Source organism: Chiloscyllium punctatum, chromosome 1 (genome assembly GCF_047496795.1).
Source record: "Chiloscyllium punctatum isolate Juve2018m chromosome 1, sChiPun1.3, whole genome shotgun sequence".
Classification (NCBI taxonomy): Eukaryota; Metazoa; Chordata; class Chondrichthyes; order Orectolobiformes; family Hemiscylliidae; genus Chiloscyllium; species Chiloscyllium punctatum.
This window is the reverse complement of record NC_092739.1, coordinates 41,195,712-41,219,153: the sequence shown is the minus strand read 5'-3', so window position 1 is coordinate 41,219,153 and position 23,442 is coordinate 41,195,712. Positions and strand designations below refer to the sequence as shown.

The 23,442-nt window shown below is 38.9% G+C and overlaps 1 protein-coding gene across 6 annotated transcripts in view; it reads left to right on the top strand.

Moving 5' to 3' along the window:
• The window catches only part of mapk10 (mitogen-activated protein kinase 10), a 214,957-nt gene that overhangs the window by 140,868 nt on the left and 50,647 nt on the right, over positions 1–23,442 (top strand). For 5 of the 6 annotated variants that reach the window (XM_072595962.1, XM_072595793.1, XM_072596045.1 and 2 more), the window contains 3 exons: positions 1,637–1,775; positions 5,148–5,313; positions 7,147–7,218. In XM_072595962.1, coding sequence (XP_072452063.1) covers positions 1,637–1,775; positions 5,148–5,313; positions 7,147–7,218 — 377 coding nt within the window. Of the gene's footprint in view, positions 1–1,636; positions 1,776–5,147; positions 5,314–7,146; positions 7,219–22,141; positions 22,214–23,442 lie in introns of all 6 variants that reach the window. The other variant, XM_072595878.1, reaches the window with a different exon arrangement.

Genomic DNA, 23,442 nt, shown 5'->3' with positions numbered 1-23,442 from the left:
ATACTTTGCATCAACCTCAACACAGTTTTGGTATCCAAATCGCAATCCATTTGCCTCACATTCCTATCCTTGATTTTACGGGACTGGGATGACAAGTGGGAGGTTGGGGATTGCAAATTAAAATTCCAGTGGGATGGCAAACACATTTTACCAGCGGTAAAGTAGGCGGAGCCTACCGATTGGCTAATTGAAGCCTATAAATGGCCAATTAAGGGCCATTTACATGCCTCATTCTGCCACAGCTGGTACTTTACTCGTTTACTGGTATGTCCTCTGAAGTTTTAATTTAGGTCATGTTTATGTCATGCCAAGGCACACTCATTTCCATAGTAAAGGACTATGGTTGCTGGAGAATATGAACATTTTGAATAATATACTTTAATTTTGACAACCACAGCTTTGAGAATTGTCTCCAACTGAGATTATCTGAGATCTGTGTTTAGGAATGAAACAAGTATATTAGATCAAGCAGAGAGATTGAAGAGTTACAAAGGACTAAACATAACAGAAACATATTTGCATCACTGTGCTGAATACAGCTTACTGTGAAGTCCGTTAGACTTGATCAATGATTGTTAATGAGTCATTTGCAAAGCAGCCCCATGAAATGTAATTCTAATCCTTTGCAGGGCGTTAGACAGAAATGCAGTTATTGGATAACAAAAGAGACAGTAGTCTATCAGCATCTGTTCAATTCGTTGTTTGCAACTTTTTAAATGTTGTTTCCAGTAGCAACAGCACCTGACTGGTGGTTCATTATGTACAAATGATATCACTGCAAACAACAGTTCCTATTTGCAATTTAGAAATAATTGCTTATCTGGAAATAATGTAATGTCTGCAGTGCCACATTAGACTACAGTAGCACTGTGTGTGTGTTTGTGTGTGTGTGTGTGTGTGCATTATCGGTGAAGTGTGCCATTGCTCAGTTAAAAATTAACAAAATAACACTGATACCATATTTTCACTGCAGCTACCAAATGCTATAGTTTGATTTCCAGTCCATTTGGACACTTTCCAATTTGTACTGCATGGCTAGAAATCTGACTGAGAGAGCTTTGTGGACACGAATAGAAGTACCTGGATTTTTCCAGCAGTTGAATTAACTGCAGTTAAATTTATAAATCCTTACATCCTAACACCTGGGTGTTTCAGAAGTCCAGTTTGCAATTGTCCTAATGTTGCACTTATCTGGAAAATCCCTCTGTTTCTCTCTTGGCTCAGGTTAGAATTTGCTCCAAGAGAGTGCTTTAGCCTAAAATGCAAAAGCTAACAATCATTTCCTTCAGTTCCATAAATGTCTAACCACTTCCTGCTGTAAAGTGAACTGATGTGGTTACAGTGACATTCTTTCTTACTGAGGGGCACAGCCTTAAGATCACTGCTCATGCTCCGTCTGTATCGAGGTGATCAAATTGCACATTCATCTCAGTTGATGAGAGTTTATGACCTATTCCATTTTGTTCTTCCAGCTTCGGGGTAGGTGCTGAGTAGCAAGCATTTCTTGAAGGGACAGTGAAGAAAGGACTAAAAGGCTTTTGCTCACAGTTGGAATAAGCATTGAGGTTTTTGTTAATTGGTAATTAATGACAATGATCATTCTAACCGCTTTCTTTCTCCCTTCATATGATAATAGCTATTTGGTTATGGAACTGATGGATGCCAACCTGTGCCAGGTAATCCAAATGGAACTGGATCATGAGCGAATGTCCTACCTACTGTACCAGATGCTGTGTGGCATCAAACACCTCCATTCTGCTGGCATTATTCACAGGGTAGGTATTCTGCAAAAGTACACAATCTCAGGCTTTGAATTTACTTGAGTGGGAGAGCTTCACACGAGAGAAAACTTGCAAGACCATGCTTTAAAGCTGGTATTGTACAGGACATTAATTCTTAGAAAGTTTCTGGTCAATAAAAACATCTTTAGGGACATGAGAACGCATTATTATTGAATTATTACAATATAACTGCTCCAGTTAGCAATTTCAGGTTTTATTTTATAGAGGGCTGCAGTAAAATGAAGGACCATTGTTCATAAGAGTAGTCTTTAAAACTGCTATGCCCTATGATTTCATGCCTGTAGTTTCAGAGTAAGTATTGAGTGTAAATTTACTCCATCACATGTATGGCTTGGGACATATTGACACTTTATCCAGCAGATTTTCATGGCTTCCATTCCATCAGGCCAGTTTGAGCTGCCTAACATCCAATAGAATTGCCATATGACCATGACCAATCTCATTTCCAGGTTTAATTTGAATAACCACAGTGAGCTGACAGCAAGGGGGAAAGAAACTGAAAGTCTAATAGTTCCCAGTAAAGGTAAAACTGAAAGAAATGCCCTAATAATGTGAATGGAATGCAATCAAAGGGTAAGGCTGTAGAAGGCCCAAAAGCAAGTTATCGTATTTATTATGGAGCCAAGAAAATGCAACACCATTTTTAAAAAATCATTCACAGGATATCAGTGACTTGGCCAGCATGTATTGCCCACCCATTATGGCCCTTGAAAAGATGGTGATGACCTGCCTTCTTGAACCACTGCAGTCTTTATGCTGTAGCTAGACTCACAATTTGGAAGGTGCTGCCTAAGAAGCCTTGATGGGTTGTTGCAGTGTATTTTGGAGATGGTACATACTGTGGCCAATATGTTTCAGTGGTAGAGAGTAAATGTTGAAGGTGTCAAATGGAATACCAATCAAGGGAGCTGCTTTGTCAAGCTTCTTGAGTGCTGTTAGAGCTGCACTTCTGCAGGCAAGTGAAGAACATTCCATCACACTTCTGACACGAGCCTTGTAGATGGTGGATAGGCTTTGAGGCTGTTGTCCAGATCTTGCTGCATTTGGACATGAACTCCTTCAACATCTAAGGAAGTGAATGCAGAAGCCAAGTTTATGGTTGGCTCTGACACACAAGATGGGTGAAGAAGAATGACAGGGCTAAACTATTCAGTAGTAAGGGGAACACTTCAGACATTTCTGTGGTCACAAACAGACTCTAGGCTAGTATATTGCCTCCCTGATGGCAGGATCCAGGATGTCTCGGATTGGCTACAGGGCTTCTGAAGGGGGTGAATGAACAGAGAGTGGTCGTCATACATATTGGTGCCTATGGTCTATGGAAAAGGAACGGTGAGGTCCTCCAAGCACAATACAAGGAGTTAGAAGTAAATTTTAAACGTTGGATCCCAAAGGTAGCTTATCCGTGGCTTACAAAAGAAGTTAGAAATGGTATTAGATCCAAAGATAATATGTATAAAATTGTTAGAAAAAGCAGCAAGCTTGATGATTCGGAGCATTTTAGAATTCAACAAAAGAGGACAAAAACATGGATCAAGAGAGAGAAAATAGAATATGAGAATACAATTCGAGGCAGCATTTAAACTGACTATAAAATCTTCTATAATAATATCAAGCCAAATAGGTCAGTCAGAAGCCAGGGAAATTATAATGGGGAACAAAGAAATGTCAGAAGAAATGAACACATATTTTAGTTCTATCTTCAAAAAATAAGGTACAAGTAATTTTCCAGAAATGTTGGGGAAACCAAGGGCCTAGTATGAGAGCATAATTGAAGGAAATGAGTAATAATAAGAAGATGGTGCTAGGGAAATTAATGGAGTCAAAGGCTAACAAATTACTTAGGCCTTAAAATCTGCAGCTCAGATCCCTAAAGGAAGTGGCCTGGAATTATTGGTGGTTAAAGTTCTATGGGCTCTGGAGCAGTTCCTACAAATTGAAGGGTTGAAAATGTAGCTGCATTATTTAAAAAGGGAGGGAAAGAAAAAAACATAATTATAGATCATTTAGACCAACATAATTATAAAGCGCAAGGGTCTGTTATAAAAGACACAAGAATGTGCATTTGGAAAGCATCAATGGAATTGTACAAAGATAGCGTGGGTTTATGAAAGACAAATCATGCTTGACAATGCTACTGGAGTTTTTTGATGATGCTTCTTTTGGAATAGATCAGGGAGAGTCAGTGGATGTGGTGTGTTTGGATTTTCAGAAGTCTTTTGACAAGGTCACTAATGGGAAGTTAGTACGCAAAATGAAAGCACATGAGATAGGGGTTAATATGTTGGCATGGATTTAGAATTGATTGACAGATAGGAAACTGAGCGGGGGACTAAATGAATCTTTTCCTGAGTGGTAGGCAGTGACTAATGAGGTACTGTAAGGAGCAGTTCTTGGGCCCAAGCTATTGACGATATATAGAATTGGCTTGGATGAAGAAACCAAATGCAACATTTTGAAGTTTGCTGATAACGTAAAACTGTGTCTGTTTGTGAGTTGTGAGGTGGATGCAAGGAGACTTTGAGGTATTCAGACTAGCGGAGAGAGAGTGGGCAAACACTTGGCATATACAATAAAACATGGCCAAATGTAAAGTTATACACTTTGGTGTGAAACAGAGAAAGGAAGTGTGTTATTTAAATAGTGATATAGTGGATAATGTAGGTATACAAAGAGATCTCTGTGACTTTGTACACCAGTCAATGAAAATAGACAGGCAGATGCAGCAAGAAATTAGCAAGGCAAATGGTACATTGACTTTCATTCAAAAAGGATTTAGAATAGCATTTCACCATCTGTCCTGGATCTGCCCCCCAAAGCATTGGCCTATATCTTTGGATTACTAGGCTAATGATAATACCCTACATAGCCCCTTGTTCCTTTTAGACTATTGGTAATGTCATTTCATGTTTGCTGTCAGTGGATGGAGCATACACTCCTGCACACATCTCTCCTCTGCCCCCACCAACTGGTAAGTTAAATTTCAGCACTAACCTATTTTTCTCATCAACCTGTTCAGAGATGTTAGTACACACACCTCTGGAGCAGGGGCACTTGAATCCAGACCTCCCTGTTCATGGATAGGAATTCACGACTGTACCACAACAAGGCCCTTAAGTTTCAGCACCAATGCTTCTCTGGTCATGGTTATGTTACTGGACAAGTAACTGGAGCAGTAATAGGGCTGGAATAACAATCCAGAGAATGTGAACACAAATCTCTTTCAGGTAGTGCGAGAACTGGAATGCAGTTTTAGTACTTTGGAAATAAATAACTGCTAGTGATATAAGTGTCAGAAAGCTGATAAATTATTTTGTACTTTGATTTGTTATTCTATATTCACAGGATCTAAAACCCAGCAACATTGTGGTAAAGTCAGACTGCACACTGAAAATCCTTGACTTTGGCCTGGCAAGGACTGCCGGAACAAGCTTCATGATGACTCCTTATGTAGTAACCCGTTATTATAGAGCACCAGAAGTAATTCTGGGGATGGGGTACAAAGAAAATGGTGAGATCTTTACTGAACAATCATATTTTACATTGTTCAGTTTTGTAATACGCAGAACACACCATCATGTCATACATACGTTGAACATTCCATTAACTTTAAAAAAAATAGGTACTTTAAACCTTTTTCTTACCAAATGATTTGATATAAAGTAATTGCTTTATCCAAATGTGGTAGCTTAATTCAAGGTAATGATCTGCAGTACCATCTAGTCACCTGCCTGAGAACTGACAAAAAGGTTTTTGGCAATTAAGCAAGGCAAAAGTGAGGACTGAAGATGCTGGAAACCCAAGTTTAGATCAGAGTGGTGCTGGAAAAGCACAGCAGGTCAGTCAGCATCCGAGGAGCAAGAAGATCGATGTTTCGGGTAAAAGCCCTTCATCAGGAATAGAGGCAGGAAGCCTCCAGGGTGGAGAGATAAATTGGACGGGGGAGGGGGGGATGCGGTTTGGGGCTGGGGCGAAAGTAGCAAAGAGTACAATAGGTGAATGGGGCGCGGGGGGGGGGGGGGGGGGGGGTGGTTGGATGGAGCTGATAGGTCAGAGAGGAGCGCTCTGATTCAAAAGTCTGGACATCCCAGTTAAATACTCCAGTTGGTGGCCACAAATTCTTGGCTTGGTGAGATGAACTTATCAGCTTTCAAATAAAAAACTGAAAATGCTGGAAAAAAAAACACTCAGCGGGTTAAGAAGCAACTGTGCGGAGAGAGAACATTTCTGCTCTGCGACCTTTCATCAGGATTCTCAGTCAACTCTGTCTGGTGACTGCATGGTGCTGTAGAGTATTGAGTAATGGAAGAAATTACCTGTCAAAGAGCAGATGTTGGTGATTGCAGCAGTTAGAAAAGCAGCCCACTTTACTGCGTTAGTTGAAGGTTGTGTGGTTATTATGAGTTAACACCATCACCACAAAAGACAGCAAAATTCAAACAGAAGACCTACCACCACCTTCAAAGGGAAATAAGGATGGGTCAGTAAATGCTGCTTTCCCAGCCTATATCTAGAGAACATTTTTAGAAATAAAATCCTCGGAATATACTCAAGGAAATGGCTTGCAAATAAATAAAGATATATTCAATATACACTGGATTTGGGATCGAAAGAAAAATAAGCAATTTCGCTAACATTATGGGAAACTGACTATGTCAGCATTTTGACTCAGTTAAAACTTGCACTATGATTGAAAATACAGATAAAATATTAATAAATGATTCATAACACTTTAGAATAATATTTGACAGATTCTGACATGGTAAAGTGGAGATAAATGATAATTGACTATCTTCTTTACCCTCTGTTGTCAGAGTGAAAGCAATTATTTAAGATATGAGATGTATTTACATTGCAATACACAGGGCACTCTCTGCTAATAAACCACCAATGGAGCTACGTACTCCTATTTCCTGTTACCAACCAATGTCTTATTATATTATGTTCTGCAGAAGTTATAATTTACTCATTCATTTTGTGTTTTTGGCTGCATTTTCATAAACAAATATGGATAAATATTAATTTTAGTGCAGAATTTAGACTACAACTTCCCCAGACCTTGTTGGCACTTAGCTTAGAATGGCCAGCTAGTGATTTGAAATATTTACTCTAAACTTGTTTATCCTTATTTTAAATCAAGACATGAAAAAACATCTAGTATTGGTGCATTATCTTGATTAATGCTCTTGTAAGTTTGTTTAACTTTCAGGATTTTGGGTAGATACTTCCTGTGGCCTTCAATTGTTATATATTTTTCTCATCCATAATAATGTTCACTTTAAATATGATATTCATGATTCTAATTATAACTTCTTGTTATCACCCATTCTCTAAACCCGTATAGTGGATATTTGGTCTGTGGGATGCATTATGGGAGAAATGGTCCGCCACAAAATCCTCTTTCCAGGAAGGGACTGTATCCTTGCGCTGCTTGCAGCAGCTAATTATTGCTTTTTGATGCATATCTTTAAGGTCAGATGAATGAAAAATAAATTGTAAGCAACTGTGGTTCTTTTTTTTTTAATTGCACAGCCACCTTGTAGTCCATTTGTCATGTGACAAATTGATATCAGAAACGTTTCTTTCACAAAAACACTTAGCATTTGGTGCAGAAATGTGGCAAGATATATTACATGCTTGTTCTTAACATATGTTTAAATATTCTACCTTCAGAATTGCTAACAATCTGAAAATGTGAACGAATGCTGCCCTGTAAACTTTAAGCTACTCATTAGTGTCCCAGTAGAGAAAGCATCTTAGAATTCTCACAAGATATTGATAGTTCTGTATTGCAGTCTTTGACTTTCATCTAAGTTCAGTTTTTTTTAATATTGTGTGATATTCCTAACCACCAAATACTCCCAATTAGGAAATTTTAGGCAATTTCTGTCATTCCACACCATTTGAGTTGAAATGCTTTTGGAGAGTTTCTAACAAAGGCTTTTTAAAAAACAAAATGGCTGTTTAACTTGTTACACGTAAACCACTTGGTTCCTTATTAAGCTCCCCTTTATCATGCAACCACCTCTTGGTTGGTTGCAACACATTAATTTAATTTTGGACACCTTTCTCCCAGATCCAGAAAAACTTACGTTGAAAAGGAGTTGTAAGACCATAATGCAAAGGAGCAGAAACAAGCCATTTGCCCGTCAAGTCTGTCCAGACAATCAGTGAGGTCCTGATCTATCTGATAATTCTCAGTACTTTCCCACCTTTTCCCCTTAACTTCTGATACCCTTACTGATTGAAAATCCATCTATTTCAGGTTGATCATATTTTCTTGAGTTGACAAAGAAAAGTGTTAATCATTACTCAATGCAAGAAGAGTTAGGAACATAACACAGATACATACATATTATAAACAAAGAAATGACTCCACAAAGATAAAAGATATATGGACCAATCTCTGAATTGTTTGCAAAGATCATGTAGTTGAAATTGCAGCCAATACAGTAGAGAATACTGTTCACACTGATATTGATAGTTGAACAATTTTTCACAATCTTTTGTTTAGCAGATTGATTGAGGTTCTGTAGTTCAGATGCCTTTGAAACATTATTAAGTTGCAGCACTCACATTCAGAGAGAACTCATTTGTTGACCTCTTTCCATTTGCCAGGTAGCTGACTTTTAATTCTCAGAGTGGAAGACAATCTTTACCTGCAACACAGGGGTCACTTGAGAATGGTTCTTTGGTTGTGACTTCAAATATTCATGTGCTGTGGAAGTCACAACCAAAGAACCATTCTAGATTAAAGCTGGCTCTGTCTATGTCTTTCCTTCAAAGGGAAAATCAGAGTGTGTCTCCAGTTTGGGACATACTCGACAGGCTTGCTGTTGAGCATGGAGTCATCAGCTCCATGTTATCTCTGTAGTCACAAGTGATCACCATTTAATCTGTTTTGACTTGCCTCTTCTCTCTTTGAAGGGCTGCTATTTGAACCTCTCTTTTTATTCATATGAATGACATGGGTCTCTTCCTTTAGCCACTTAACTTATATCTGTAGCCATTTTTGGCTGTGTCAGGCCTCTTTTAAAAATTACATTTTGGAATTACAAGTTATGAAACTTTTAAGAAAACTAGGCTTCTATCAAGTGAGATAGTAGGCCCTTTAGCACAGGTGCATGATAAGTGCCCTTGACCAAAATGGCATCCATAACGCATGCTTTTGAGGTGAATTGCACTGAATGCCATGCCAGTTCAGATGTTAGCATACACAGTGTGAATGTAGACAGAGGTAAACCAAGGTGTCAGGTTATGGTGTCCATCCGTATGCAATTGCATGCAACAGTACCTTTCCTTAGTGACGGTCTGCCTTGTCCTAGTTTTCCAATGCAGTGCTACCCCAATGAATAGCAATTTTGGGCCCAACGCTGCTTCACTCATTTGCAGCAGTATGAAGGACTACACACACTACTTCACTTGCCCTCCCCTCCGAACAATCCAACACCATCTGCGATCTGATTGTTGCTATGATTCCTGGTTTGCTACTATCTATAATGAAAATAGGAAGTGCTGGAGAAACTCACGGACATAACAGCATCTGTGGAGAGAGTCATTTTGAGTTCCTTAGGACTGAGGAATCAAAATTCCAAAGAAAAGTCATACTTGAAATATTAACTCTGTTTCTCTCTCCACAGATGTTGTCAGATCCAGGGTTTCTCTGGCACTTTCTGTTATTTCAGATTTCCAGCATCTGCAATATTTTGCTTTTACTTGGTTCTGTCTAGGATGTTCCAAGATGCAAAAGAATGATATGGCAGATGCTGAAAGACTTTTTTTTTCTGACTTCAAAGCTTCTGTGTGAAGCCAGGCATTTGTGCAACAGTAGGAATCCCATATTCCTGGAAATGGAATGGAGGAGTGGTAGAGTTAGATTCTCTCTAGCAAGAGGTAGCCAATTAGCCTCATCAAAGGCCGACTTCGGCCTAGTGCTGTAAATTCTGCAGTTAGCCTCTGGGTCCCTGGGGGTCAGTGCCTTGGAGGCTGCTTCCCAGCAGCAGACCTGGGTGGGGCCTACACTTTAGACAGGCAGAGGGAAAGAAAAGAGTTCAAAAGCAGTACTGCTAGCCAGTACTGCTCCTTCTGGAGTTCCTTTTGCAGGCAGACAAGAATAGTTCTGACATTTTTACTCCATCCGGTCATTTCCAGGTTGTGTGACCTTTCCCCTCTGATAGCAGCCATAGGTTATCCTACTGAGGGATTCCACCTTTACATTTTGGGTCCAGTTGCTGAAGCCATTTGCTGCATTTATATTTAAGGAACATTGGCAGGAGAGCGCCTCTATTTGACTAAAAAGGCGGCATGTAATCTATCTTGATGCTTGAGGATTTTGCATTGATCCTCCAGCTTGAGAGCTGTCTTTATTTGGACAATGTGGATTCCTTCTTGCCACAAATTCATTCATTTGGGGAAAACCACAACCACATAACTGTGTGAGCTACTGGCTTCCATTGGACCATTCAGGCAGGATTTCCAACCTCGCTGGGAAATTATTTCACCCCTCATCAAAATTGGGAAAGGTAAAGGATGTGACAGGTTTTGAGCAAGTGTGGAGTCGGCTAAGTGGGTGAAGGAGGGAAAGAAAACAAAAGATCTGTACAAGGTGGGAGGCAAAAGGGATTAAATGGCAGAAGAGACAAGGCACAGCAGAGTGGTGGGACAAGGAAAGAGATAGAATATGGGTTGGAGGTGTGAGTGACAGAATCAGAAACAGCTTTCAACTGGAAACAAACAAATGGAAAAGAGAAACTGGAAGCAGAAAGGAAACAAAATGGGACAGAGACTATGGCCTGACATTGTTGAACTTTGTACTGAATCAAGAAGGCTGAAAGTGCATCATGGAAAGGTGAGATTCTATTTCTCAAATTTCATTGGAACAATATTGGAAGTCAGACTGGGAGTGAAGCAGCAAGTTAGTGGTAATGCTTGTGGTCTGGTCAGAGGTGTTCTGGAAAGCCAGTCCAGGTAAGGATGGTGGTTTTCCTTCCAGAAGAGACCTTACTGAACCAAATACCAATCAATAGTGCTTACATGATTATCATTAGACCAAATTAATAAATTACACAAGGTCCTGCTATCTAAGGGATTTTAGAGAGCACATGTCCTACCAACATTTCACCAAAGTTCAATGTCTGAGGCAACTAAGGAAGCTGTTACAGAACTGTGCCACTTCTTTCAACCTGGCATCAAGTCAAGGATGGCACAGCCAGTGACTGTAAAGGTCACAGTGGCACTAAACTGCTGCATGTTTGGATCTTTCCAGGTAGGACTGGGCAACACTTCTAGCAACCCTCTGTATGTTGTCTGCCCCAACAATGGGGGTGCAGTGGCTGCTGCCAAGATAATAGACATTCCTCAATATGAAGTATTGTGCATTTTCACACACCGCCTGCATGTTGATCGAATGCTGGCCATTGTGGTTTCTGCCAACCACAATCTATTAGTGCCTGTCGTGTGGATGTCTTTGCCTGTCCCCAGTGCTCCTACGCAATGGTGCCTTCATTGATTAGAGCATTGCTAGGGGGGTGGGGGGAAGACTTCCACTGGGGGACACTGCAGATAGTCTTGCAGGATGACTTTAAGCAACTCTGGCGTTGGCATTGGACTGCACGTCTATGTTTAGCAGCAGTCGGAGTTGGCAGGCTGAGAGTCAACACCACAAGCTCTGGCAGAGTTGTTGTGATGGTAGCATAAGGCTGCTATTTTGAGTGAAGCCAGATTGTTTCATACTCCAAGGAGCCACTGTCTCTTCCCCAGGGCAGTGTCTCTTAGCAACCACAATAATCTATTGCAAGATAAAAAGTGCACAGGCCTGAGTGCCAGCAAACAGCCTTGAGTATTGAATTTCACAGCCTTGAGAGGAGGAGACTGAACCTGCATGGGAACCAGCTTGGATCGGATAGACCCTGAGCTGCACTGCTGCACTCTGATGTATGTGTGGCTTTAGTTTTTACTGTAATGGAAAGATAAGACAGTAGGCAACCAAGCCATTCATCACAGGCAGGTCTGCTGCTGGCATGGAGTTAGGCACCACTGCCACCATGGAAAGGATGGGCTGGAAATTCAGAGTGATGCCCTGTGCCATGTTAGGGTTGGTCCTCTCCGTGATTTTTGACAGTAACAGGATGGTGTCTAGCAGGCTTGCCAATGTATCAAACACCTTACTGAGTCTGTTTAACCACATTATTCAGTGGGTCGCCTCACTGAAGTCCTCATCGAACTCATCTGTGACCTGACCCTCACAGGAGCTGGTAGGTGAACTGACCTTACCACTGACCTGGCTATAGTTCACTTGTACCCAGTGGATAAAACCATGAGGGGCATGGACAGGGTAAATAGGCAAGGTCTTTTCCCCAGGGTGGAGGGAGTCCAGAACTGGAGGGCATAGGTTTAGGGTGAGAGGGGAAAGTTTTCAAAGGGACCTAAGGGGCAACTGTTTCATGCAGAGGGTGGTGTACGTATGGAATGAACTGCCAGAGAAAGTGATGGAGGCTGGTACAATTGCAATGTTTAGAAGGCATCTGGATGGGTATATGAATAAGAAGGGTTTAGAGGGAAATGGGCCAAATACTAGCAAATGGGACTAAATTGATATATGATAACTGATCGACTTGGACAAGTTGGAGTAAAGGGTCTGTTTCTGTGCTGTATATCTCTATGACTATGACTGTATGACTCATGACGGCCAGTGCTGACTCTATAGGAATGTCTAACGTTTGCACAAAGTCAGTGTCTGAGTGCTTCTCCTTCGGAGGCTTAGTGAAAATTTCTTCCTCCTAGTGTGGCTGTGACTAATCATACATCTGCCCTTGGGAGTCTGAAAGTACAATATCAGATATATAAGGTTGGATGGTTAGGGGCATGCGGTGGAAGTCAAGAATATATGCTGATGCCATGTCACCATGTTGGTACCATGAACAATATTCATTCCCCATGTTCATTCCATACAGTATGAATAGGATGAGGTGTGTTGAATTGGAGTATGAGGCAGGAGCAAGCTGTGATGTTGAAGTCTCACTGATGCAGATGTATGGCTTCTGTTCAAACTAGTTCCATGATGTGGAGCAGCATGACGTCATTTGGGCTTAGGAGTTATAGGTCTGCCAAGACCTTGCCAATTGCCTGCTGCTTCCATGCATTTCATGCCATCTAGTCCTGCAGAAGAAAGTGAGGACCCTCCATCATTATGTTCCGTTGGGTTGAGTGATACGTGTGCCATGACCGAGCAGCTGGATGCATGTGGAGGCTGCAAAAACTGACATCCTTGGGAGACTGCTAGGGAGCGCCCCTGGGTGAGTGGCAGAGGTTGGTGCATTGAGCAGCATGACAGTTTGGTGGGTCCTTTGAAGATTCATTCACTGATGATCTCTGGAAGATCATTGAATTACTTCTGGCATAACTGTTAAGACCTTGAGACCAGACTCCAGTTATTGAATTCTGTGATTACTTACTTCCACTTCCTTTTAGTGTGTCTTTATGTCCTGGTTCCATGGACAAATGGTGTCTTTTTCCCTGTGGACTTTTGATTTCTCAGGCTTCTAGTGCCACAGTGCTCTTTCTCTCCATTTGCAATGTTGGCACCAAGCAGCTGCCTCCTGTGATTCAGCATAGATTCCCTCTAAGACGAACATACTGCCTTTAAGAGTAGGAAAATAGTTAGAAGCTAAGGTCTCAAGCTGTTGGGTCCCCTGTTGTGTATACAACCACCATGGGTCATGCTGGGCTGCAGTCAGACATCCTGAATATAAGGAGGCAGAGTATCGTTAGACTGTTGTCTGCCTTAAGGTGAAAAGGCCACCAGAAAATTGTCAATCTTGACTCTCAACTCAAAACACTAACCCTAATGTGGTTCACTATTTTTTATAACTTGAACAATCAATAACCAAACAAATATTCCTAGAAAAAAACCCCAGAAAGAAAGTTTGAATACTTTTGTTATACTAAATTCCCTGCTGTTGAGTGTATTTCTAACTATAAGGTGTTTGTATTGGAATTAAATGGCCTGCTCCTCTTCTCCCCCACTTCAGATACTCCTGGTCGAGTGAATTATTCGTGATTGAAATTATTGTATCAAATTATAACAGGGCTTTTGGTTTTCAGTAACTCATATTGAATGACAATTTTTTTAAAAAATGCTACATCTTAGACAAAATGTTTTGTTTTTTCCATACCCTTCTTATGTAAGAGAATGTCTAATATCAGTCAGTGATTCAGCGTTTATGAGCTGCAACCCATTCATTGCTGCCTTCATCCTATTTTCATGATTTATCTTCAAAGTGAATGTCTTGAATTGAGCTACTCTGTATAGTTCATCATTTTTTTCCTGCTGTGTGGAGTCTCCTGTCAATTTTCTTCTTTGGAGACCAAACAGACCAAGTGGTCTCCACCTTCCCTATTTGCTTTGTTCCTTGCTGATTGTGAACGTGTTGAATACGGAGCTTAGTACTATTCCTGGGTTTTGTTGAAAATCACCTGTAAATTTCAGTACTATTCTTGGAGGTTATGTCACTCAATTCCTTTTACTTGTCTGCAGTGTTTTACTGTTGACCACGTCTAGTTTATTCAGGAAATGTTTTCCCCAGCAAGTGTGTTATGTAATTCATTCTGGAGACCCTCAAACAACATTTTCAAGTATGACAATCTGTCTTCGCCGGCCTGTAATTAGGCAAATTTATGATTTTGACAGTTTCACTGAGCCATGGTATTATTGTCAATTGAATCTTTTTCCCAGAGTTGAGATGTCTAATACTAGAGGCATGCATTTAAGGTGAGAGGGGGAAAGTTCAAAGGAGACATGAGGGGTGGGTATTTTACACAGAGAGTAGTAGGAGTCTGAATCACACTGCTGAGGTGGTGGTGATTGAGGTATTTAAGGGAATTTTAGATAAGCACATGATTATGGAAAGAATAAAGGGATATAGTTCAAGGGCAGGCAGAAGGGATTAGCTTCATTTGGCATCATGTTTGGCACAACACCTTGGGCCAAAGGACACATTCCTGGGCTGTACTGTTTAGATCAGCGGAACTGTCTTGTCTTTTACTGTGCCATAAATCTCTTACTTCGTACCTGCTACCCGTCTGTTATACATTTGTTCCTGCATTCCCATCCTTTACTTTCAGTCAGCACTGCTTTAAGCCTTTCATTTGTTACTTTGCCAAGGATTTTGTGGCTGTTTTGTTAAGAAGCAGGAAATACTCATCGGTTGGGTTGGTTTGTGAAAACTTCACCTTCACAGTTTTCTGTAACCCGCTATAAAATTTTAGACCGTGTTGTGCACCAATGTGTCAATGATAGATAGGCTACAAAAGCCATGTATCAACATTGCTACTTGGATATCCCAGATTTGAGTGTGATATAGCAGCTTGCACTATATTATAATGGCCTGGAATCTCCTGAATGTTTTGCCATTTCATTAATACAGTGATGAGAAAAGAAATTATTGCTTATCTAACAAATTGTGAACTTTCATGATTGATAGCATTTCTGGGCATTTTTATCTTTTTGCTTGTTCCACAATTTGTGTACACTATCAATTTGCAAACATTCACGAATATATGCCAAATATCAACTGAGCATAGATTTGAGCACAACTCTTCCTTAAAACATGGAGCTTGCATTCATGTGTGATCTTTCATAAACCTAGATATACACAAAGTTCTTTAAAGCCCATTAATCATTTCAAAGTGTCATCACTGCTGCAACATTGGAAACAGCCAATCATCACGTAGCATCATGCCACAAACAATAGTGACCAGATAATCCATCTTAATGATGTTGGTTAAGAGATAAATATTGACTAGGATTCTAAGGAGAGCTTCCCTGTTTGTCTGCAGATATGATTTGGGGATGCTGATGTTGGACTGGGGTGAACAAAGTTAAAAATCACACAACTCCAGGCTATAGCCGAAGAGGTTTAATTGGAAGCACTAGCTTTCGGAGCGCTGCTCCTTTATCAGGTGGTTGACCTGATGAACCTGATGAAGGAGCAGTGCTACAAAAGCTAGTATTTCCAATTAAACCTGTTGGACTATAACCTGGTGTTGTGTGATTTTTAACTGTCTTCAGATATTCCATGTTCTCTTGTGAGGTTGAAGTGAAATGTCAGTTAGTATTATGTTAAGCGTATTCAGTGGGATATGAACCCTCAATCCTCTAAAAAGGTGAGAGTACTACCACAGAAGCAAAGCTAACACCTTAATCTATCAACTAAATCATTGTTTTACTTGCTTTACTAGACAATGGAGTGTAATGGTCAGTAATTGATTTTTCTTTTCTGTTTTTTTTCCCTTTCAAGTTAGGAGACCATCTCAGCTATGATTCAGTTGATAGCACTTTTGCTTTGTAGTTAAAAGATGATAGGTTCAAATTGGCCACCTGGGACTGAAGCATGCAATCTAGATTAGCAAACCATTGCATTACTGAGGGGCGTGGTGTTGTATTTCAGATGAAATGTTAAATATAAGGCCTTGCCTCTCCTCTTAGGTGGTTTGTGAGAGATTTCTGACACCTTTTTTCAAAGAAGTTATTCTCAGTGGTCTTGCTAATATTTGTCGTTCAATCAGCATCACTAAAAACAGATTGTAATATTGTTCTGGGAGGGGAATTTGTCATGAATAAATTAGCAGTTGCATTTCTGACATTAAAACAGTGGCTGCAGTTCAAAATTACTTGCTTGAGTGTTTTTGGATGTCAGTAGTTCTGCAGACACTGTGTTATGTTTTGTTTGAAATATATATCAACCAAAAAGGTGGAATTTTTTTAGTTCAGAAATATTTTAGAGATTGGTACTTGTAAAACAAACTCTGTTGACAATATTAAGAGGAGTTTGTTTAGTTTAGAAGAAGCTTTCTCAGAAAGACCTCACCATGTGATTCGATTTGACAAATTAGATCTACCGCTTTGTTTTTAGCACCTGGGCAATAATCTCACAGTGTGAAGCATCCACCTATTACAAAACCCATCTGATCGTGATTTCACTGCTTGCAATGCAATGAAAGTCTGCTGTGTTCTAGCACAGAACTGCTCTGTCAGATTAAGCAGTGACAAAGAAAGTTTACTCCAAAAAGGGTCTGGAATTATCTTTTAACTGAGATGGCTCTTCCATAAGTAATATCTGGCATTTATTACATCAGCTGTACACCTATCCTCCTTTCTGAACAGTCCTTCAGAAATAATTGGTAACCTTGCATACCAATTGTTCAAGTTTGACCACTCCAGCTATGTTATAGCCTGAAAAAAATATTGCTGCCTGGATATTTATCATAACTGATGATTTATATTTACTGTATTTATGATAAACTGCACAGGACCTATTAAAGCAATATAACAGATGACAACCTCAGCACGTCCTCTTCAACAATTGCTTGCACTAACAGTAGAACCATCAAATACACATATAAATGTAACGTGTTAAATAGAATAGTGAGATCTGGATAGCATTTGTAGCCATTTGAGTTACATTAATTAACCAAAGTAGTTTTCAAGCAAATGAAGATTCATCTATGCATTTATAGTTAGCACATGAAAATAAAAATGTGTTATTGCAAAATGTATATTTATTGCCATATTTCTTTCATGACAATTATTAACCTTTTCTGCTGTAAAGGTTTAAGTATTTCCACTGGTAACATAATTTCATTATTGCATATGCCTTAAAATAATATTTTGGCTTTTAAAAATCTTGAGTTGTTTAATAGAGAAAACAAACTAATTTCTGACCCTTTTTTGTACAATCACACAAGTAAATCTTTTAACTTACCTTTTTTGAACAGCAGAGGGCAGCTGCAGCCAGTCAAGGAATATACAGTCTCTGTCTCTGCTGAGATTCTATTCACAAAGGGTTAATGTTCACTGTCCATAATTTCTGTCAATATTTCAGTGGGAAAGACTGCTTGAACAATGTGGCTACAAATTAATTCTAACAATTTTGTCTTGTGTATCAGGTGTTTGTAGAATTGGTGGAGATTATACAATAGTGTTCTTCAATATCTGTCTATTTATCGATCTATCCATCTTTAGTTGTTTATGGAAGTCTATAACCTGGATTACCTTTCACCTTTTAAAATACGTTAAAGCTTAAGACACAAAAGCTGTTTGTTTTTAAAATGAATAATTGTGGTCCTTCCCTTATTACATTCCTCACTTCTCACTGATATCATTTGAGTTGGCAAAGTGCATTACAGCAGCAGGTGAATGAGAGGTTTCTTTCATCAACTTTATTTTGATTGCTAACATGTCGAGCTAATCCTCTGAACAGTGACGTGACTAGCAAACTGTTTCTATATAACATACATCCTTGCTCAAGGGAACAGTTCTTGAACTTGCTCATGGAGACAAATAAAAGATTGCTTCAGTTAAAAGGCAATATAGTTGAAGTATTCAAACTGACTCTCAATATAATCCCATTAATACAGCAATTTGCAGACATGCCTACCATTTCCAGTAAAACTAATTTAAACTATTCTAGAATGATGTTTTAGAAAATACGGCACCAGATGTATGGTTAGCTGCAAGAGCCATTACCCCCTTTTCTGCAGCAGAGCAATCTTTCATCTTTTTAGATATTAAAACTGTGATGTAACATTTCAATTATTGTTCAGTGTTTGCAATGTCAGATTTTGTTGCTCAAGCTTGTGCATTAACTGAAATGAAAACAAGATAAAAATAATTGATCCTCAAAAGTTAAACTGTACATTGGAATCATTTTTGTTATTGAAAATGACTTAATTTGATGATTCATTATGAAAGTGAATACTGTATATAATCTCAGCATTTAACTTCAAATATTGCTATTACGCATTTGAAAGAGCATGGAAAAGTTAGAAGTGGTTAAAAGCTGTAATAACCTCTGGGCTGTGAAGCAAATATTCTGTAAATTTGTAGCATTTCAATTTAGACACCCCTCTGCCTTTCTTCTATATACGATGAACATCTTAGTTCTGCCTGTGAATTACTGGGAATGAAGTTGTTGAAAGCTGATCACAACAAGTCACATTCTATAGTGATGTCTTCTCAAAGATGCAGAACTCAAGTGCCTAAAGTCATATATGTTATTAATTTTAGAATCACATGGGGTCATTTTTGTTGTCCCAACACAGGACACATGTCTGCCAGTAGTGTATATTGGGACAAACCAATATAAACTTAAAGTGAAAATTGTAATTGCTGGAAACACTTAGCAAGCCGAGCAGCATCTGTGGAAAGAGAAACAGAATTAATATTTCAGGTTGATATCTTTTCATTAGAACCCATATATGTTTATTAGATATTTGGATGTGCACTACCCATGATTTTCTTTCTATTAATGCATGGGTCCCCAAACTAGTCTGCAGGCTCTGAAAGCTCATGGACAAAGTAGGTTGTTGCTGCTTGCTGTTTGTTCCATTTTAGATTCTGAAACTTCGAATACTCTAGATGAATACATTCTAAACCAAATTAAGATATCATTCTATTTGTCGTAGCATTTGGAAAATTGACAAAGAAGCGAAAAGTTGAATTGAATTTTTTTATGCAGAACCAAAGTCTCTATTGTAAAGGCTCATTAAAAGCTTAACCATTGCTGGGTCAGTGAATGGAAAATCATGGGGCTGTACCTGTGAGTTCTTGCTGTCTGCTCCTAATCAAATAGTTTCATTGTATACTCTCAACTCTGCTTCGCACGCCTGAGACACTTCAATGTCACTAAACCATAAATTAAGGTACACCTTTTGGTTCCATGTAGTTGACTATTTGGGACAAATTTGGCAAAAACCTTTGTAAATATTTGAAGTGAAAAAGTTGTTTTTAAGAATTTGGCCAAAGATTAAAACAGAGTTTAAAATTTGTGAGAGAAACATGGTGAGAAAATGCATTTGATTTTTTTCCAGAATTACGTAATTTGATTAATTAAAATGAAATGTGGTTGTAACAGCTTGTAACAGCTTTAATTATTTAGCAAGACTTAAGGTGATAGCTGCAATCTCTTTGTTCCTCATTATAACTTCCGGGCTTCTGATTATAAGGGAGCTACATTTGCCTTCCCTAATCTTTTCCTCTTCACATATGTATAGAAGCTTTTACAATCAGTTTTTGTGTTCCTCACAAACTTGCTCTCATGTTCTATTTTCCCATCTTAATCAATCCCTTTGTCCTCCTTTGTTGAAATCTAAACTGTTCCCAGTTTTCAGGTCTGCTGGGGGTTTTTTTTTGGCCAATTTGTATGGGCCTTCCTTTGATCTAATACTGTTCTTAATTTCCTTTGATAGCCATGGTTAGGTCACCTTTCCCATTTTACTTTTATGCTTGACAGGAATGAACAATTGCTGTAGTTGTTCTATGTGTTCTTTAAATGTTTGTGATTACTTATTCACTATCATATCTGTAAGATTAATTTCCCAATTTATCATAGACAAATGGTGCCCCATGCCATTGTCGTTTCCTTTATTTAGATTCAGAACCTGAATCTCAGAATTAATGTTGTTACTCTCCATCTTTCTATGATAACATGGTCTCTCATGGGGTATGCACAGCTAGATTGCAATTATTCCTTTCTCATTATACAGTACCCAGTCTTGTTAGTTCTTCAATGTATTGATCCAGAAAACCATCTTGAACACACTCCAGGAATTTCTTCTCTATAGTATTGTTACTGATTACATTGATATGAAGAGATGGGGTAATGGATATTTACTCAAAAAGGTAGGATGTGATGGAGGGGTGGTTTTCCTCAGTGATATATCCACTCCTGTTCCCTACACATACAAATCATTCAGCTGAGAGAAAAAGCCATATTTCTAACTTTGCTGACAACACTAATTCGGATGGCACAGTAAATAGTGTAGATAGATACAGCCTTATGTAAAGATCCACTTTTGGAGTAAATAAGTTGGAAAATATTGTGGCAAATGTGTTCAATCCAGAACTGTTCATGCAGAGAGAGTTCATTTACTTTGGACCTAAGCAAATAATTTTCTAAACATTAGAATTGTAAATAAGCAGAAAGAATAAGGAGTTCAAGTATAGAAATCCTTAAAAGCTAGCGAACAAACAAAAATAATTTCAAAGGCTAATGAAAAGTTGACCTTTATTTCAAAGGGATTGGAATACAGTGGAGTGAAAATCATGTTACAGCTGCAGAAAATTCTGGTTAAAGCACCATCTGGAGTGTTGTGTTCAGTTCTGGTTGCCACATTTCTGATAGGATAAATTAGGTTTGAGGGAGTGCAGTAAAGATTCACCAAATGATATTGGCCCAAAGGGTTATATTGTAATCACTGAAATGTAGAGGATGAAAGGGTGATTCAAATGAACTGTTTCAATAGATTAAAAGTTAAAATGGTGTAAGTAAACTATTTATTTTGCAGCAGAGACAAGGAAATGGACATATATTAAAATTTGAGCTAGATCATTCAGAGATGCTGTCAGGAAGCTTGTCTCCATAAAAATGGTAATGATACTTTAGAATTCTGACCTGCAAAATGCTGGTCAGTTCAATTGCCAACTTCAAAACTGATTTTTTTCTCTGTCAAGTAACAAGCCAAAGTGATGGGATGGAATTAAGGTATTGCTCAACAGTGATCCAATTAAGCATCGGAACAAATTCAAGGGGCCTCTTCCTATTTTCTGATCTGCCTACGATCACAATTGGGATATATAATATTATTTACAAAAACATACAAAAGCAGGATGGCATTTAAATAAAAGCTCCAAACTGAAGTCTAGCCACTTTAAAACATTTATTAAACAATGGACTGTAAGTGCAAAACTCATAAAATCAGATTCAGGCACCAATTTCTCGATTAGAAATTGTCATAAATTAGATGATCTGGACTTGAAAGCTACAAATTTCTGACACTGGGCTATATTCAAGTGGAACACTTTCGATCTTTGTATACTTGGTGTGAAAACCAGGAATAATTGATGAACTAAATGCACTAGCAGCAGAGATTTTCTGGCTGATTGGACCAAGACCTTCACTTCAATCCAAATGTGCACTCTCTAGAGAGCACTGCATGCAGCTAATGTCTGGTCAGCAAACAAAATAATTGATTGCCTGTGAAGACCTTTGGAATCCTCTTTTCAATTGGTTATTTGTTTCACAGAATATTTGTAGGATACCACAAAAGCAATTAGTTGAATTATCTCGAACTCCCTCCTGAAGGATGACTAACTCCACTGGTTGTTCATAATACATTGAAACTGCAAAGTGGTTTTATTTCAGGGGAAATGATCATTCACTGTGAGTTCTTAAGATATGTCATAAATATGCAGAGCTTCTTAAAAAAAAGTGATAGCTTTCATTGGTTTTCTGTATTGTGGTAGCTTTGGTTAATTATCCTTCCTTCCATTTTGTTTTCAGTTGATAACTGGTCAGTGGGGTGCATCATGGGAGAAATGATCAGAGGCGCTGTGTTGTTCCCTGGCACTGATCGTATCCTTCCTAGCAACCTTTGACCTCAAGCCATAGTTTCCTGACAGTAAAAGTTGAATGTTCCACAAGAATGGTACTTTAAAATGCAATTATGTTCAACTCCTTGCATTTTCAGGGAATCTGGCCTCTTGTTGTGTATTTACTTTAAAAGTGTATTAGTGGAAGCCACAGTTGTTTAAAATTAAATCACCAATAATAGTTATTGCTCAACTAAATACTTATAAAATGTTCATTCTTTGGTTATTTGATGAATTTTCACTCAGGCATCGTGATACACTGTTATTGTAGTGCCAACTAATCAGGAACAGAAACAATGCCATCTGTTATAAAGGGCAACAAAGCAGAAACGGCCATACCACAGACAGACACATCTTACTTCATGTAAAATAATGAAACTAATTCGCAGCCAAAAAGTTGAGGATATGTCAAATAATAATCTAGTCAACAGGTGCCAATGCAAATTCAGGAAGAACAGATTCTGCAAGTTTAACCCTCTTAGGTTTTTTTTAAGGAAGTGATAGCAATGTGTCTGTGGAAAACTAGGAAGTCCTGTAAATTGTTAAGAGTAGAGCTTAACATTTGTCTGGGCAACAGCACAAAGTAAGTGTTAATAAATTGGAAAACACTTTACTCACTGTTTGCTTTCCATTTCACTTCAGTTTAAAAGAGACTGCTGTAAGACAGGCAGTTGATTCTCTGTTAAATGTTTTGTGTTATCATCCAAGGCCAATTGTATCCACTGGACTTCCATTAAAAAAAACCTGTTTGCAACGTCCCCAAGCAAAGAGAGATACTTGTTTTGTTAAAAAGTAGAGATTTAAAGTAAATTTTGAGACCATATTGAAAATAAATTGCCTGAAGTGCATCGTTGGTTTGAATTTTTATTGAGGTGCCACTGTCCCCCTGACCCTGTAAAACAATAAGTGAGTGAGTCTGGCCATGCTTACAGTGATTTAAAGATGAGAGCAATATTAACTGCCTTAGGGTGAGACTTCTTTGTTCTCCCTTTACTTCCCCTCCCCAAACCCCATTCCCTCCCCCCTCCACTCTACCTTAGAAAGTGACAGCCCCATCAGATACCTGGCAGCTGTGCAGTGCCAGTGGTGCCAAAGGGGTGTAGTAGCTACCAATTACAAACAATCACGCCAGATAGAAGATCTAGTCTAGTCTGGAGTCTTGGTGAGGGGTTTGGGTCCATGTACAAGAGGCGAGGGGAAGGAATAAAGTGG